Source organism: Pecten maximus, chromosome 5, assembly GCF_902652985.1.
Source record: "Pecten maximus chromosome 5, xPecMax1.1, whole genome shotgun sequence".
Classification (NCBI taxonomy): domain Eukaryota; kingdom Metazoa; phylum Mollusca; class Bivalvia; order Pectinida; family Pectinidae; genus Pecten; species Pecten maximus.
In genome coordinates, this window is record NC_047019.1 from 26,010,613 (window position 1) to 26,029,584 (window position 18,972).

The 18,972-nt window shown below is 35.8% G+C and overlaps 1 protein-coding gene, 1 long non-coding RNA gene and 1 other non-coding gene across 3 annotated transcripts; all 3 read left to right on the plus strand.

Annotated features, from left to right (window-relative positions):
- Positions 1–8: 8 nt before the first annotated feature.
- On the plus strand, positions 9–2,601 carry LOC117327675 (baculoviral IAP repeat-containing protein 2-like; the record flags this gene model as incomplete). The annotated part of the gene is given in 1 exon segment (XM_033884757.1): positions 9–2,601. A coding segment is annotated over 1 exon segment (199 nt), but the record flags the coding sequence as incomplete, so codon positions are not given.
- Positions 2,602–5,141: 2,540 nt separating this feature from the next.
- Trnas-aga lies at positions 5,142–5,213 on the plus strand. The gene has a single exon. It is a non-coding gene; the product is annotated as a tRNA-Ser (tRNA).
- A 3,914-nt stretch (positions 5,214–9,127) lies between these two features.
- Positions 9,128–18,124, plus strand: LOC117327676. Its single transcript, XR_004532707.1, has 3 exons — positions 9,128–9,778; positions 14,606–14,824; positions 16,743–18,124. It is a non-coding gene; the product is annotated as an uncharacterized LOC117327676 (long non-coding RNA).
- Positions 18,125–18,972: the final 848 nt, after the last annotated feature.

Sequence of the window (18,972 nt, forward strand, 5' to 3'; positions counted from 1 at the left end):
CTTGTTACAGAACTCCATGCTCTGATGGAAGAAAACAGAAAACTAAAGAGAGAGAAGACGTGCCGCATCTGTGAAGAGGAGGATGCTTCTGTTGCATTTTTACCATGCGCTCATCTAGTCTGCTGCCAGATCTGTTCCCAGGCCGTCCGTAGGTGTCCAGTATGTGGACAGATCATCCAGGGAACGGTAAAAACATGGATGGGGTAAAGGCAAATTCATCATACCGAAATGAATACAGATTTGAAAAAGTACAAGGAGAATGAGACCATGTGATCCGGAAAGTTGTAAATCAATTGACGACGATTATTACAGGTACCATATAATGTCAAATATCTGTAATCTCACATTCTAGAAAACACGATCGTTGACAACGGAGCCTCCGGGCATCAAACACATCTAAATTCATACCGAGGAAAAGGACTACTTCCTATTGGGATGATGGTGGTTTACCTGAAATGAAACCAACGTCGGATAAACGTATTTACGAAACACCATGACCTAATTTACGGCTGAAAACTTCCGGAGCTACGGATTGTAAAAGCGCCATGGTAAATCTGACTAGACAATCAGTTATTTGTTAGTCATATATATATGAATATACCAATATAATATATATAAGATATATCTATCAGGAATGTCTTATTGTACTCTTACCCTGATCGTTACTTAAGCTTTGGATGTATTTTTTTAAGTGTCGTATATTTCTAAACAGACTTTAATATTGTACATAAAACAAAAGATAGCATTACAATGTATAACATTGTCTACAAATGAGTCTGCTCCTGCATGGTTACCTTGACCGATACATAAATTATGTACATTTGTATATTATTGTTGGCATCTGGCATATACAACAAACACTTTTTCTACCAGTGATTCTACACAAGTATTGTAGGCCTGTTCGTTATATACGTTTTAAAACTCCCACAGAGTGCACTGGTCCCTTTGACCATGCCAAAGATGCTGTGCTGATTTTTACAATTCTTTAGAGCTGGTCTCTGAATTTTTTTATTTTTTTTTATGAATCCATTGTGATCGAGTTGTTATGTTGTTGATTTGTTGTTTAAAACGTCAATAATTGTTGAACTTTTAATTTAAGGTCGATTTTCGCTTAAATTTCGAGGTCAAAATGATGATGCAGCTTAGGAACAAGAGATATTCATTGATGAAATATATTTTTACGACTGGTAATTATGATGGTATGATGGTAGTAATGAACAGTTCAACCATCTTACGTTATATTATAACTGAGGTCAAAATCGCAAACGTCTTAATGATGGGAAAATAAATGTTGGCGTCCGGTTTATCAATTTAACGAAAGGAAGGGCATTTATACATTTCATTTGACGAGCATGCATACCAGTTTAGTAAATAGTATATTTTCTTGATTATATACAGGCATATGTTTTTTATGCATTCGATTTGTGGTAGCCTTCAGGTATTCATTTCACGAGGAATTGCTGAGAGATATGTTATGTAGGACAGAAGCCTTTCAATCCAACGAAATTAACTTTAATGATTGGTTACAGCTGAGGTCATTTAAGTACGGCTTCCCTTGTGTGCGAGATGCATGCGTGTGCTGAATGTATGTGTGTTGGAAGGCAGCAGTATGTTCGTGTTTGTCTCCTTGTGATAAGTCTTGTTTGACTGTAATATAAATGGCACAGTTAATTTACAGAGATTCTTTATTTATGCTCTTATCATAGCCAATTGTTTTACAGAGATCCTTTATTTATCTCTTATAGTTATTGCTTGAGTTTCTTGTTACTCTTTTGACTACTATTGCCTACTTGTTAATATTTATTTATGTTACCAAAGCTATTGTTAAAATCTGTTGTTATGTATTGTTGAATTGATACACTTTACGAAACGAGTTTATTTTATATACATAAAACTACATATTTATATACACGTTTAACCGCAATGTAAAAAGTAAGAAGCATGCTGTGATAATATTTTGTATCTTTATTTTCATTTTCTTAAATTGATGTTGTTTAATTTGTTAATATAGTCGTCCATACAAGTTATAATGGTATTATCATAATAATTATCATGACAATTAAAAGTTTGATATTTCCTTAAATTGGTGTTGTTTTACTTGTTAATATGGTCGTAAATACAAGTTATAATGGTATTTTCATAATAACTATCCTGACAATTAAAGGTTTGATATTTTCTTAAATTGGTGTTGTTTTATTTGTTAATTTAGTCGTGCATACCAGTTATAATGTTATTTTCATAATAACTATCGTGACAATAAAAAGTTTGATTTGTTCTAAATTGCTGTTGTTTTATTTGTTAATTTATTTGTACGTACAAGTTATGAATTGTATTGTCTGGTAACTTGTAACAATTAAAAGTTTGATATTTTCTTTAACTGTTGTTGTTTTATTTGTTGATATGGTAGTACATTTATAATCATCATTTACTATATATGCCGACCAAGAATGTATTGTCATAATAACTATCCAGACAAACAGTTTGATGTTTGTTTACACAGTTGTGTAATCTGTTAATGTGGTAGTACATTTATAGTTGTATTATATACGATGTATTTCGATCATTACCAAGAACATTAAATGGGTTTTATATTTTCCTAAATCGTTGTTGTTTTAATTGTAAATAATTACATTCTGTGTGACAGTCTCCCATTACTCCTGTGTTAAACCAGATGGTATTGATCACGTATAAATGCAGCCCAGATCACATGACGTCACTTCCGTCAGCGTCAATAAAAATGTTTGACAATGCGTTGCGGGTGAATCAAACCTAGCAAAGATTTCGACTTAGAACAATCGCGTAATTATAACGGGCGCCATTCCATTTATCTATCACCCAGATTGCATTGATCTTGCCAATAAATACAATCTACCAAGCGTTTAATTGTTGAATACATTCACATGTAAGTAATTTTTATTTAATCTGTATACATAGTCTGATTCTATGTGACGGCGGGGTATTCTCTATTTGCCCACAATTTAAAGTTCAAAGAAAAGTATTGACATAGTAGAACAATGGGAAACCAATTATAGTGTCTGTGCCATATTAATCTTACATGTGCTTTACCTGTAGTCATTTACCTATGTTACCTGTAGGAAGTGGGAATATGTATATATATACCTGTTACTTATTGGGAAACAAATGATCTATGAAGCACAGGAAGAAATGTATGTTTAGCTTCAATAAAAAATATCCACATTACTTGTCACTGGAACTAATTCATACATGGGGTATGTGTTCACCTTGGCGAGGCGTTGTGCCATGTAGGACTCACACAACTAAATAATTTACCATATGTTATTACTAGTGACCCCATCCCTTTATTCGCTCGTTTGAAGTTCAAATGATGTGAAATTTATATCAAATTAAAGTTTGAAGTTTTTTCTATCGGATAAATGTTGTTATTGTATATGTTTAATGGCATATTAGAGCACACGGGTACTCGAAAGACAGTAACCCTGACATTAACAGTACACTGGGGAACCCCCACCTGGAGAATTCCCGCCTTTTTACACCTCGAATCCTACGCCATTCTATTTTCAGTAGGAGTGTATATTTTTGATTTTCCAAACCTCAAGACCTTACACTTTATTCTCGTATATAGAAAGTACCCATTTCATATGTTATTTACTCAGGAAAACAGCTACAAACCTAAGAAACACATTTTCCTCAGGGATTTGGTTTAGGGTGAAACACATGCTGATTGGCTGATTTAGTTGTGCGAGTCCTGTACCAAAAGTAGGTCCGGGCAGGCTGAGGGAGCAGGTTCTGAAGGAGGAATTCGGCAATGTATTCACGGATTATTTGTTTTTGATGTAAAAATTCGTAGTGAGTGACACGTTAGGTTAAAGATGAATGTTTCTTGTTGATGGTCAAACATAGAATGTGCTGTGTTAGTTTGCATTAGCACGTCTTGTTTTTTCCCATGTAAAATTATTTAAATTCAACCTAATGGGATAATCTATTTTAGTTACAGTAGGGGATCGATATTTTGTTTTTATTTTGGTTATGTTCACTATGGTTGTCATTACCATAACAAATCAATTTTCACAAAATTAGGAGAAGTCCAAAACACCTGTTGTCAATTTAAGTTTTAAAATGGATGGAATTTGTACAATGCATCTACATCACAAATTTCTTTTGAATTAATTCAAATAAAAAGCAATTTATTTCCCAAAAATCACCCCGCTTCAAATACGTAGCTAAATTGAAGGCGATATAAAAAAATTACTGGCAATCTAGATACCATGTTTCTGAAAAATGCATAATTGTTAAAATATGTGAAATTGATTAAATATACATTTTTGTATGTCAATCGATTTTAACATTTAGAAATTATGAAAATGACTTAAATGTGAAATAATATGCAGTTACGGTAATGACTTGGCGTTATGGTAGTGGCATGTTCTTACGGAAATGACAACATCTGATGCAATCAACAGAAACGAAATTTATTTATGTTTAATAGTCAATCAAACTTTGTTCTAAAGATCACCTCGCCACAAAATTGAATAATAAGCAGTATTTTTGCTCAAATTTCCACTTGAAATTTTTGTTCACCACGCCTCAAAGTGTTATTAGAAATAATTAGTGATCCTGATGACAGATGCAAACTGTTATACATGTAGCGGAACTGGACCGGGGCGATCGTCGGCGACCAGGTAGCTCAATCAGTAGAACATCCGGCTAGTGTTCGGAGGTCCCGAGTTCGAATCCCGGTCTGGCCGTGCATTTTTCCATTCCTATTACATTTGGTGCCGTGACCAGGATCTTGTTTCAAGTGAGGTGAATACTTGACAAGGGGATACCCGAACCTGGGTTGTGAAGTCTTCAGGGTCGAAGACTTAAAAAAAAATAGGAGGGAAGAGTGTAGCGGAACTGGACAGGGTCGATCATCGACGACCAGGTAGCTCAATCGGTAGAGCATCCGGCTAGTGTTCGGAGGGTCCCGGGTTCGAACCCCGGTTTGGCTGCTACATTTTCTCCTCTCCTGTTACATAATTGGCGAGCTTGCCTAACCTTGTTTAAGGCATTAGGTGTATGCTTAGCAAGGGGATATCCGAACGTGTGGTCTTCGGGGGCGAAGACTTGAAAAAAAGGAGGGAGAAATGTAGCGAAACTGGACTGGGTCGATCATCGGCGACCAGGTAGCTCAGTGGTAGAGTGTCCGTCTAGAGTTCGGAGGGTCCCGGGTTCGAACCCCGGTCTGGCTGCTACATTTTCTCCTCTCCTGCTACATACAAATAAACTCAATTAAACTTTACGAAACAGTTCTTTCAGGTATCTACTCTATACAAAGTACTTCAAAAAAGTACTTGTCAATTTCATAATGTCGCGAACCAACACTTGTCGGCTCTGGAATAATCAAAAGAAGTTTGGATTCCTGATACCAAATGACATCTTCAAGCATTGGTCAGAAGTACCGGTTTCGACCGATTCTATGCATAATATTGTCTTAAATCTCGTCTCCATTCTCATTTTCGATTATCCGTGGGTAAGGATTATCTTCTTAGGAAAAGACGCACCATTTTCCAGCCAAATATTCGTCAGTGTCAGCTAATTGCCTGTCTAATACTTCCCTTCAACTACTGTCCAGCTGAGTACCAGACTCCTGAGCTTCGGGACGAGAGTCCTCTTCCACTTCGTGTTGGTGAAAATGGCATGTATCTGGTGCAAAGCACTGAAAAAAAATCTAGTCCGATTGGAATCTTCCTGTGGTAGACGACAATTGCAGCTCAAAACCCGGTACATGTATAGAATGACACCCCAGGTTTCCCAATGTAACTGGAAAAGATTATTATAAACTATAGGGAATAAAGCAAACGTTCTTTTTTTTCTTTTAGATTCTACGAACATGCACGCATCTAAAATCATATTAATCAAATAAGATGTGATAATTAATTGTGTATGTAGTTTATCGTGTTTCCTTATGTGTCTTACCTGGTGTATTTTCATTGTTCACGGAACTGTCTGAAGGTCATCCGGTATCAAGGTCTCCATCCTGGTAATGTCGATGTCCTTAACGTGGAATAGCTTGCCAGTAGTGTTGGCACGGGTTAATGCGCCAATCATCGACTTTGCATCAACAATGTCTTCTCCTTGAGCCAGAAGACGATCTGCGGTCCGTTTTATTACGGCCCGAAGGCTATCTGTAGGTCCTTTACCATCGAGGAATTTCCAAAAACCTTCTTTAAAGTCGAAATCCATGAGATATGTTGAGAACATGTAGAAATTGGATTTGTATCTCTACTGGGTTGTTGGTCCGTCTGTTATAAAATGAACACACATTCCCTCTGCATTCTGTCCAAATTCGATTGAAAAGTGGTAGAGTGTGGGCCCAGAAGCTGTTGGACCATGGTGAGAATTGTCAAACAAAGAACAAAATTGTATCATTTTCCCTAGACATATATGCAACTCCGGTGTGAAGAGTGGATTGCTTTCGACTGGTACCGAAATGGACACTCTGAATTTCAGATTCCATACTTGCATGAATAGTTTTCTGAAAAATATATATATGGATGATCAGATCCTCTTCTGTGCTATTCTGTCTAAGTTGTCTAAGAGAAACATACTGATAATTTATGTCATATATGTCTGCATGCTTTACTGATGTCCGTTTGAAATCCATCAAACAAAACTAGCAGTGAACCACTTTCAGTAATCTTTTCAGTGATACTCATCTGTACTTCTTTTGTTTCTCCATTGCTTGACTTTTCTTTTACTTCCCTACGCGTAATCCACTTCATCCAGGACACTTGCCTTCCAGGTTCATCCACTTTTCCGGAAATGGATTTGGTTCGACACGCTTGACATTCTCTGTACAGACATGTCTTTCTTATTTCGAAACATATTTCAAACGTGAGAACGTTTATGTCCATCGTGTCTATGACGCCCAATTGTTTCAAACGTTCCGCCTTCAATCGGATATTTCATGCGTGTGGCAAAGACACGTTTCCCTGTCCTTTGCTTTCGGGGAAAAATAGTATCCAAAACGGCCGCATTCTGCAAAATAGTGCATATGATAATCGTAATTCTGGGTGTTCAAACAGAAATTTCTTATGAAGATTCTTCAATGTGTCTGTCAGGAATCTCTCTTTTGTTTTGTTTTTGGTTTTGTATCTAGTGATTGGGTATTTCTTGTCCGGTGTCATCCTACTACAGTCGTTCCTTTCCAGAAAAAGTCGAATTCCTTTTAATACTCTTTCTGAAATGCTGTTTCTTTGAAGCTTTCTTCTGTATTCCAAAATATTGCAAGTGTCTTGTTTGTCTGTAAAGCCGCTAAAGCGTATCCCCAGTGATCCTTTGCGGTATCGGCAAGTCGATAATACTTTAAAACATTCATAATCAATTGTTTAGATTTGTGACTTTTTGCATCCTTGTATTTCTTCTTGGGAGTGTCCACCAAGACATTGCGGAAAAGTACTGTCTTCTTAACTTTGTCATCTACTTTCTGTACCTTCAATAGTTTTTCAGTTTTAGTCTTCGGTGGTTTACTTTCTTCATCTCGTTTTTGTTGTTCCCTGCTGATTCTCTTACTGTATATATTATACAAACTTTGGGTAACTACTATCTTTTCTTCAAGTTTGCAATTTTTTTTTGTTTTTTTTTGTTGGGGTAGTCGATACCAGCGATCCGCATCATGTGGCGGACTTGTATGTGGCGTTTGTACTTCAAAAAAATCAACCAGATTTTGCTCTTGAGCATCTCGTTTTCGTTTTTCCATTTGAGTCTACCTCCATCCTCTCCTAATCTTGCGTTTTTCTCTTTCATGTTTCTGATCGATCCCAGTAACCTTCCCCTGTTCTTTACTGCTCTTGTACCGGTTTCGCTCATTTTGTAGATATTTTTCATGTTTTTCGGCATTTTCTTTTTACATGTCTGGCGCGCGCTCAGCATCAGTCAGGGTCATGGCTTCAGTTCTTCTTGCCAAACGAATCAAATCTTTTAAGTTCAATATTTCATTATAGGGATCACTTACTAAATTTGCCCAAATGTTTTACTGTTGTGAATTTTGTTCAATATGTATCTCAAGTAAAGTATACAATTCACTTTCAGCCACAAACAATTGTTTATCCAGATTATGGAGTTTTCCCCGTAGTATCTCCGTTGAAATGACATACATTTTCTATTCTGAAACCAATGAAAATACATTTTTGTACATCCATGATCAAAAGCGGAGTTAATTTGGTTCATTACATGATTATATATCGTATTTGAAAGTAAAACAAAATTGCATCCATGTAGTTTCGATAAGATTATAGGTTATTACAAAAACCCTGCCTTTTGTATCCGGTCGTTTAAAACGTTAATATACAGAATTAATGTACCAAGCACGGTAATAGTAATTGTGCTTTAACGGAGAGAAAATCAAATTTCAATAAAAGGGGAAAACGAACTAAGTACTGTTGGTTTGAAAGGTTTATTTGTTTGTCCTTTTCATGTTTTATACACAGACTGGTTACGGACGTACATAACAACAGAATATTTGACCTTTGCTAAACTATAAAAAAGATATACAAAAGCACCCATACAGTACCACTATCATTGAACTCTTATGAATATGATTATTCCGTTCAGCATGATTCACACTCACTAGGCCTACACATATTAGTCAGTACCGTAACGGTTCGTTATCACCGTAACATCACATCTGTGACACGTTACGGTAATGATATTTATTCATATTTTCAATTACATAAGCGCCATTTAGTTTGTTTAGCGGGAGAATATGGACCCATCTGAAAATAAACGTCAAAGAAATAATGTATTCCCCTTAAGTTAACTGACATTAGTTCTTATATTTACTTCAGACAATAAAGGATTGCACATAGAACATTTTTTAAATGATTATAAAAATATTTGATGTTTATTTCAAGACTGACACATGAGTGACCCGGATTTGTATTGTTTTTGGCACTTTATAAGTGTGGAAAATAAAGATATATTTAAGTGCTAAAACTATAATAATAAAAGCTTCCTACTTAAGTGGATCTAGAACTACAGTATTTGATCTATTTTTCTTCTTCTTTTCATTTCATCCTTAAACGATCGCCCACATATAATCAGCGAAATGTTCTTCGTTGCTGATTAGGTCTACCCGGTATGATCAAAATTCCAGCTAGATCCAGACTGGGACATGATATTGTGTGCGTTCCTGATCCAGATCACGTACACACACCGGTACAAAACGAAAGCGGACGTACGGCAAGCAGCGCGGACATGTGACATCGTGAATTTTGGGTACGTTCCTGGTATTTAACTTTGCACAACTCAACCAATTTTACAAAATATCAACTTGAAACTCTGTTCTTAAGTGTATTATTGCTACAGCGTCTTGTCATTTGTTGATAACGTGCAGCAGTGCACTCTGGGAGATTGATTATAGCCTCATACGGAAACATGTATTTCGATTGGGAATTAAATAACTTCTCAGGATCTACAGAGGAGGTAACCGCCAAACAAGTCTTGAGATCGATTATCACTCAAATTCATTTTCCTGCGCCCACATTTGTAAACTTGGTTATAAAAGACAGTAATGCTGCCGAGGGGACACCTTTCTCTGAAGCATCGGTCTATCTTCAGCTAAGCCATGAAAGTCGAGAGGCATTTAGAACAAGATATCAGAATGGATATCCGAAGTGCGGAATGGTTTACATGAAAGACATCCTAGATAAGTCTCTTCTTCATGAATTCGTAGAACATGGTGTTGCTGCCGTCACGAAACAAGCTGACTATGCTAATGGGGAAGCATTCTTGACATTGTTGAGATTCCTGAAAGGTAAAGTAAATAAACGTTAACTTGAAAAATAGCCAAGCAGTTATACACACGAGCGCCTGTAGTACAGGGTAGGAGCATTTGTTTGACCGGATTTGACTTTATGTACGTTTAAACACTAATTTGGTTTGACCTTGAAATACAAATGGCGGCTGTGAATAATATTACACAAATATCACGGGCTCGGTTTCGGGTTTTTGAGTAACATGACATCAGTAAAGTAAACAACCACAACACTATAAATTAAGTATTCGTAAACATTCTAAAACCCCTGATAACCCTGTTTTTTAAAAGGTTTTAGAATGTATACGAATACTTAATTTATTAATAGTGTTGTGGTTGTTTACTGATGTCATATATGTTACTCATAAACCCGAAACTGAGCCCCTGTGACAAATATGGCATAAAGGGAGATTTTCAATCAATAAAAATGCTCCTTAAAGTATATCATACTTTTAAGACAAGTAAGCATAGCAAGAAGAAGTTTGGGTGAGAAATCAGTGTTGGGGTAGGAAATCGGTGCTGGGGTAGGAAATTAGTGTTGGTGTGGGAAGTTAGTGTTGGTGTGGGAAATCAGTGTTGGTGTGGGAAGTTAGTGTTAGTGTGGGAAGTCAGTGTTGGTGTGGGAAATCAGTGTTGGTGTGGGAAGTTAGTGTTGGTGTGGGAAATCAGTGTTGGTGTGGGAAGTTAGTGTTGGTGTGGGAAGTTAGTGTTGGTGTGGGAAGTTAGTGTTGGTGTGGGAAATCAGTGTTGGTGTGGGAAGTCAGTGTTGGTGTGGGAAGTTAGTGTTGGTGTGGGAAATCAGTGTTAGGGTGGGAAGTTAGTGTTGGTGTGGGAAGTTAGTGTTGGTGTGGGAAATCAGTGTTGGTGTGGGAAGTCAGTGTTGGTGTGGGAAGTTAGTGTTGGTGTGGGAAGTTAGTGTTGGTGTGGGAAATCAGTGTTAGGATGGGAAATCAGTGTTAGGGTGGGAAATAAATGTTGCCGTTATAATTATATAATCTAGCACCCAATTAAAACAGATTTAGATGGAACATGTTGTCTTGTTGACCTTTATTTACAAACCATATGTATCACGTTATTGTAAAAAACAAGAGAACCTTCAGCCCAAAACTAATTTTTTGGGTAACGGAGGACATGTCGCATAGTGAAAAAATAAATAAATTTTTTTTTGTCATTTTTAGCTCACGTACCGGTTATGAGAAACAGTGAGCTAATGTTGTAACCCCAGCGTTCCTATCTGCATATCGCATCCCAAGACTTAAAAGTTTTTGGGGTAGGATTTTGGAAAGCTTGTAAGTCCAAAAGTATACACCTCATCCCCTTCTAATTTGGTTTATAAATGCATTCATTAGAGGTCTAGGACATACACAAATGGACATTTATGCCATGAATGGTCATCTAAAAAAATTAGAAATTTCAAAATGACATCATGCTTACATATATAAACATAAAAATACATAAAATATGGTACTTAAAAAATGAGTGATTACTGCTGCCGGTGGGCATCGCAATCATTGATTGCACTTGTTTTATGTCAGTGTCACCTCTGTGAAGCAGGCCAGGATTGGCTGCATTTTGCTTTAGAATGCATGCAGTATTTCTATTAAAACTTGTTTTCACTATATGATATTCAAACCTTATTACAAACTCTAACACTAAGATCTAAATGCGTAATATATATATTCATGCTCTGTGTTTTACTTCAAGAATAGTTACTTAGTTTTAGTGTTTTTTACATCTAATTTTCATTAACATGCTGAGTCCACATTTCACAAGTCTTATTTGTCTCTGAAAACATGCTTACAACTTTCCAAAACCCATTTAATATGTGTGACCTCTAATTAAGCCCACGAAACAAATAACTTTCTATATTATCGCAACATCCTTTCTCCAGTGTCAATATAGCTGGCACAGTGGTAGAGTGCTTGTAATTGACTTCTGTGCCTAAGGTCATGGATTCGAGTCCCACTGCACCATATTCATTTCTATTCTTGTTTTTTATACCCCCCGTAACGAAGTTAGGGGCGGTATACTGGAATCAGCCTGTCCATCCCTCCGTCCGTCCGTCCATTGTCCCATAATCTTGTCCGGATATTACTCCTACTAAAGTACTGTTCCAATTTCAACAAAACTTGGCATGTATAATCAGTACAACATGTAGTTGTGCATCATGACTTTTTTTTTTTACAATAATGCATTTTTCAAAATGGCGGCTGATTTCTGATTTGTTGAGGCTTGTCCCGACAACTCCTACTAAAGTACTGTTCTGATTTCAGCCAAACTTGGCATGTATAATCAGTACAACATGTATTTTGTGCATCCTGGCTTTTTTTTTACGATAACGCATTTTTCAAAATGGCCGCCGACTTTGATTAGTTGAGGCAGACATGTTTGTTAGCTTATACACAGGTTAACATGATACCTTCATTAGCTTACACACCCAAGGTACACACGGGTAAATCTGTTACCCTAGTTAAAGCTAACGCATGGGTTAATCTATTATCTTAATTATAGCTTACACACAGGTAAATCTGTTACCTTAGTTATAGCTTTATACACACAGGTAAATCTGTTACCTAAGTTATAGCTTACACACAGGTAAATCTGTTACATTAGTTACAGCTTACACACAGGCTATGTTATCTTAGTTATAGCTTACACACAGGTAAATCTGTTACCTTAGTTACAGCTTACACACAGGTAAATCTGTTACCTTAGTTATAGCTTACACACAGGTAAATCTGTTGAAAACCTTAGTTATAGCTTACACACAGGTAAATCTGTTACCTTAGTTATAGCTTACAAACAGGTAAATGTTACCTTAGTTACAGCTTACACACAGGTAAATCTGTTATCTTAGTTACAGCTTACACACAGGTAAATCTATTACCTTAGTTATAGCTTACACACAGGTAAATATGTTATCTAAGTTATAGCTTACATACAGGTAAATCTGTTACCTTAGTTATAGCTTACACACAGGTAAATCTGTTACCTTAGTTAAAGCTAACACACGGGTAAATATGTTACCTTAGTTATAGCTTACACACAGGTAAATCTGTTATCTTATTTACAGCTTACACACAGGTAAATCTATAACCTTAGTTATAGCTTACACACAGGTAAATCTGTTATCTAAGTTATAGCTGACATACAGGTAAATCTGTTACCTTAGTTATAGCTTACACACAGGTAAATCTGTTACCTTAGTTAAAGCTAACACACGGGTAAATCTGTTACCTTAGTTATAGCTTACACACAGGTAAATCTGTTACCTTAGTTACAGCTTACACACAGGTAAATCTGTTACCTTAGTTATAGCTTACACACAGGTAAATCTGTAACCTTAGTTACAGCTTACACACAGGTAATTATGTTATCTAATTATAGCTTACATACAGGTAAATATGTTACCTTAGTTACAGCTTACACACAGGTAAATATGTTACCTTAGTTATAGCTTACACACAGGTAAATCTGTTACCTTAGTTACAGCTTACACACAGGTAATTATGTTATCTAATTATAGCTTACACACAGGTAAATCTGTTACCTTAGTTAACGCTAACACATGGGTAAATGTATTACCTTAGTTATAGCTTACACCCAGGTAAATCTGTTACCTTAGTTATAGCTTAAACACAGGTTAATATGTTACCTTAGTTATAGCTTACACACAGGTAAATCTGTTACCTTAGTTATAGCTTACACACAGGTAAATCTGTTACCTTAGTTATAGCGTACACACAGGTAAATATGTTACCTTAGTTATAGCTTACACACAGGTAAATCTGTTATCTTAGTTATAGCTTATATACAGGTAAATATGTTATCATAGTTATAGCTTACACACAGGTAAATCTGTTACCTTAGTTATAGCTTACACACAGGTAAATCTGTTATCTTAGTTATAGCTTACACACAGGTAAATCTGTTACCTTAGTTGTAGCTTACACACAGGTAATTATGTTATCTAATTATAGCTTACACACAGGTAAATCTGTTACCGTAGTATAGCTTACACACAGGTAAATCTGTTACTTTAGTTATAGCTTACACACAGGTAAATCTGTTACCTTAGTTGTAGCTTACACACAGGTAAATCTGTTATCTTAGTTATAGCTTACACCCAGGGGGGTATAAGTTATATCTTGGGACACAACTCTAGTTTAAATTTGTTTGTTTGTTTTTTTTCAGTTTATTCGTTGTGGAAAAGAAAAAAAATGTGTTAAGCCGTCAAATTGTCCATGACAATTTCTAGTGCAAACAAAATTGCTGAAAGGATATATAGCTGTCTTGGATTTTGACAACTTCGTTTATTACATTGTTAGCATACTGCTATATTCATGTTACCATATATATAATATATGTGTAAAAACATCGAGCCCAACACAGAGACTCATTCAATGGTCGGATTTATTGTTTACATGTTTCGGCTATAGGGTAGCCCCCTGTGTTGGGTTCACCACTTTTATGCATAACTTACCTGGATTTTTGGTGAGGCTTTGTGTATATACACCTGTATCTACGGCAGATTCATCCGGGACATTGTGTCTCCAACCCCCTGTAGTGATTTTACCATATGGTTAATTCATTTGTCAATACAATGTTACAATCAAGAGCAAATAAGATGAAAGAAGATGGAAGATGAGAAAAGATCCAACTTATCAAGTACTTTATAAAATCACACAGTGGTGGGTAGCAAGATTCCTCTGGGAATTTCTTGTTATGATGAATTGAAAAAAAGTGGGCTTCAAAGGCCAATTGGACCAATTACTATTAGTTTTAATTAATTATTCTAAATTTACAATTTGCTTATTTTTATTTTAGAGCAAGGAAATCATGAATGCGCGTTGCATGAACTTTTCACAGTCATTCTTTCAAAAAGTGGAAATAAAGAGAGTGTTATTTTGGCTGGATTGGCATAACACCTGTTTTCCCAGTTGGCACCAGGCAAGAGATATGCAGTTGATAGATACGCAAAGCAGCTTCCAGACATATGTGGTTGTAGGTGTAAAGCTGCTATTAGTAAAGGGAACACTTCAGTAGGTAAGATCAATAGTTTTGCTTGCCCTGTCCAAATAATAGGCCATGATCTCGAGCTTCTTCCATTGCAGGGTTCAAAAGCAACAACTCTTTATAACTAGCAAAATGCCAGTAAATTTGCAGGAAATGCTAGTTAACATTTTGTCTACTCAAAACATTTTTTGCTCGTATGTTTTTCCCCGACAATCTGTTCATATATGTGATACACGAGCATAGATAGTGAAAATATGAATAGAAAATAGATACTTCTTTAGAAATTATGATTTTATGATGAATGAAATCTTTCCGATAAATGCTGTGTTTCCTTATTTTGCAGGGTTCAAAAGCAACAACTCTTTATAACTAGCAAAATGCCAGTTAATTTGCAGGAAATGCTAGTTAACATTTTGTCTACTCAAAACATTTTTTGCTCGTATGTTTTTTACCCGACAATCTGTTCATATATGTGATACACGAGCATAGATAGTGAAAATATGAATAGAAAATAGATACTTCTTTAGAAATTATGATTTTATGACGAATGAAATCTTTCCGATAAATGCTGTGTTTCCTTATTTTCTCTACTTTAATTGTATCAAAATTTATGTATAATTCATGCTAGTTCAACATTTCATTTTGCTAGATATGGTGGACATTCTCGCAATGAATTGCTAGTGATGAAAAAAGATCATTTCGACCCCTGTATTGGGCTGTCTGTTCTAATATATTGACCAAATTTGATTTTGTGCATCCATAGGTGAAGCAAACTCAATTTTGTATGAGTAGATCGAGAGTCAAATCCTTAGGGGCAGATAGACTGGATTACTAGGGGAAATAGAGTTCAATCTTAAAAATCCTTTTCCTGTTCAGATGAAAGAATTTTGATCAAATGTGGTCACAGTATTTTGGGGTGAAGGGACAATTTGGCATAAACATATGCAGCTCACATAGCCATTGGTCTCTAGATGTGCCCTTAAAAAAAGGCTTTTGGAACTGAAAGAAAAAAATGACAAGCAATCATCATTCTCAAATTTCTTTAAATGAAGAACAAATACAAATTTAAAAGGAAATAGGAGAAAAGAAAAGCCAAGATCCAACTTTAAAAGAGCAGATTAAGATCAAACAATGGTGGGCACAGAGATCCCAGTACCTCTATATGTAGAATCGAATTGTAAGAAAGTACAAATCTTGCTTTGATGAACACCATTTGGAATAATGTTAAAATTGATCAATCCAGTATTTCTATAAAAAAATTGATAGCAGAAATTGAAAGGACAGACAGATTGACAAACTAATGAATGACAGATGAAACCCAATTTGATGGTCGGCTGATGATTTGTAAAGCAAGAGGCCCAATGGGCTTGTATTGCTAACCTGTTACTAATTCACTGAACTTTTAAAGTTGACCTAGGTCATGTATATATATATGTATGTGGATGCCTAGCTGATTTCCTCGATATTCAAATGTGTGAGTTGGTTAAGTTTATTCATTGATTTGATTTTTATTAGGTCCTATCTCTGATCAGAGCACTTGGGCATTTTTGTTATAGGGTAGAAAATTTATGAACAGCTGACCCCTGTGACCTTGAAAGTAGGTCTCCAAGGTCATTCATTTTAACAAGTTTAATAGCACTCAATCCCAGCATGCCACAGATCCAATATCTAGTCTATATGCTACAGACCCAATGTCAGGTCTCTGGGGTTTCTTGGTTATTGAGAAGCAATCTTTAATTTTGAACATATTTGACCCAATGACCTTAAATGTAGGTTCAACTTCAAAGAACTATTGAAGTTTTCTGTATCATGTATGTATGCATTAGCAGATGATAATGTTCAAGTATATAATCAGGTATCGGACTCTAGATGAACAGAGGAAAAGACAAGATGAAATTTCTCTGCCCATATTCCTCAAGTTATCCCTTGTGCCTCTTGTTTTAAACAGGATCACAAACAACATGGCATGGCAGATTAGATATCCTCCTGGATGATACAATCGCTGTGGCAGTTCATGGGAAGAAAGAAGGTGCCAAGGAGGCGGAACAAAGAAAGGGAGAATCTGAATCTAAAAGTTGTAATATTTCTGAAGAAGTTAAAACCACCAACAAACATGAAGGTTCTCTCCTGGATTCCCGGGTTTTGAAGCAGATCTTGGCAGAAGCTATCACAAATGGATTTGCTCAAGTTAATCGCATAGGGCATAAACATTCACAATTTTGTATTCCAACTTTTGGAGCCACTCCAGAACATGTTACTGTTTGTTTGTAGGACTCTGAGAACGACTGCTTACTACACATCAAGGAACAGCTGGATTTATGGTGTCCAGATGAGATGGTATGCTATAGTCAGCTAAATGTCACTACCATAGTCATCATTTGGCTTTTTATCAATTTCACTCTTTTTACTCAAAAGAATCTGTGTAGTGTCCTGGGCCTTGACAAGACAGGATTGCATGATGAGTTAAAAGAATGCCTGAAGTATTATAGAAAATGCAACAGTAGGAGGGAATTTCGACTCACCAACTCCTGTTGTACCTCCATGGAAATATGTGACCCCAGTCCCTAAAACCCGAAACACCCAAGACTGAAGTATTCCCAAATATTGTGCATCTATTATACTTACATAAATGTATATCTTGTTCACATTATATATACATATGTAATAGTATATAAGTAGTTTGCATTGCCAGCAGTAATGAAAACTATCAGAACACTTGTGAAATGTGATTTGTAAAGAATTTGATACATGTTTTTAACGACATGAAAATGTGCTGTGTTGCATTTTGATCAGAAAAATATTATTTCATTTCCATGTCTGTATTCATTTTGATACAATATTTCTCTTTTGCATTGGATTGCCATTTATATTGTTCCCAACATGGTTCTATGGTCACTTTACATATATTATTAGTTTCGTACTGGTGAAACCAGGACTATAGGTTTCCTCCCCGTCCGTCCACTCAGTTTTCCACTGTTTTCTCAGTCATGCTTCAAGGTATGTTAGGAACATTGGTATGTTACTTCAGTATGAGTAGGTACAGATCAAGTTTGACTTTCGTTCGACTTCACTAATTTTTACAAGAGTTATGGCCCTTACCTTGATCCACGATTGTTTTCTGCACTTTTTTTATTGACCACCTGAACCTTGCACAGGCACTTGTTGATATTCCAGTCCAATTGTAGATAAATGAACATGGCTATTGTTTTGTAATATGTCTATTTGTTGCTTCTATTCGCAAACAGTCTTGAGTTATTGATAACTTGTTTGTTAATTTCTTTTTATTTGTAAATAGTACCTATGACTGATAGAATAAATAATGATATTTTGTCATGTGCCTTTGTTGTTTTGTTCCATCTATTTTTCTTTTCTTTTTTGATGCTGTACTAAAGTTTTCCCTAATTTGTTATCTTTTGATTGTTGTTGGTGAAGACTGTACATTTAGCACTTACAATAATAATATCTTTATTGTATAACAACATTAACAAGATTGTATATAGCTGTGCTAATCTCTTTGACCACAATCAGTCCTTAATGGAAGTGCTATTACTTGACCGTATGCTTATCCAGGAGCTCTGCGTTAAAGAGTGTTACAAAATCTGGGATGTTTGCACCACAGAATGCATGCAGTCATGTCATTTTTGAGATCAAGATGGTGAAAACATTGTTATCGAATATACAGTGCCATTCAACATTGTTAACAAGAAATGGAAGCATGGATGTTGCTTTTAAGAAAGAGAAAGTTCAAAACAAGACAATTAGCACCCTTGTTAAACAACTACATCTGTGTTGTAAAAGAGGAATGGTGAAATTTGCTGAGAGAATAGTTGTTGATCTTTCTGAATATGTTACAAATATCTGTTGGGTAGATTGCTGATAACTCAATAGTATACCAACAAACTTTAATAATGAATACATTTTGTATTATAAAACTGATCAAATTACAAAGTGTACACTTTCCACAAAATACATTAGTGTCTTGACACTGGCATTATAGCTTAATACGGGTCTTGATGTGACGAATCCTTCATGAAAAACTCTCACATTATATTTAGATTGCTAGTAACTACATGTCCAGCTGGATGGTAGTCAGATGTGAATTTGCTGAAGGGGTCATCTTTAATCATATTTATTAACTTGTTTTCTCCTAGTGGGAAATCTTAGAAACAAGCAAGACT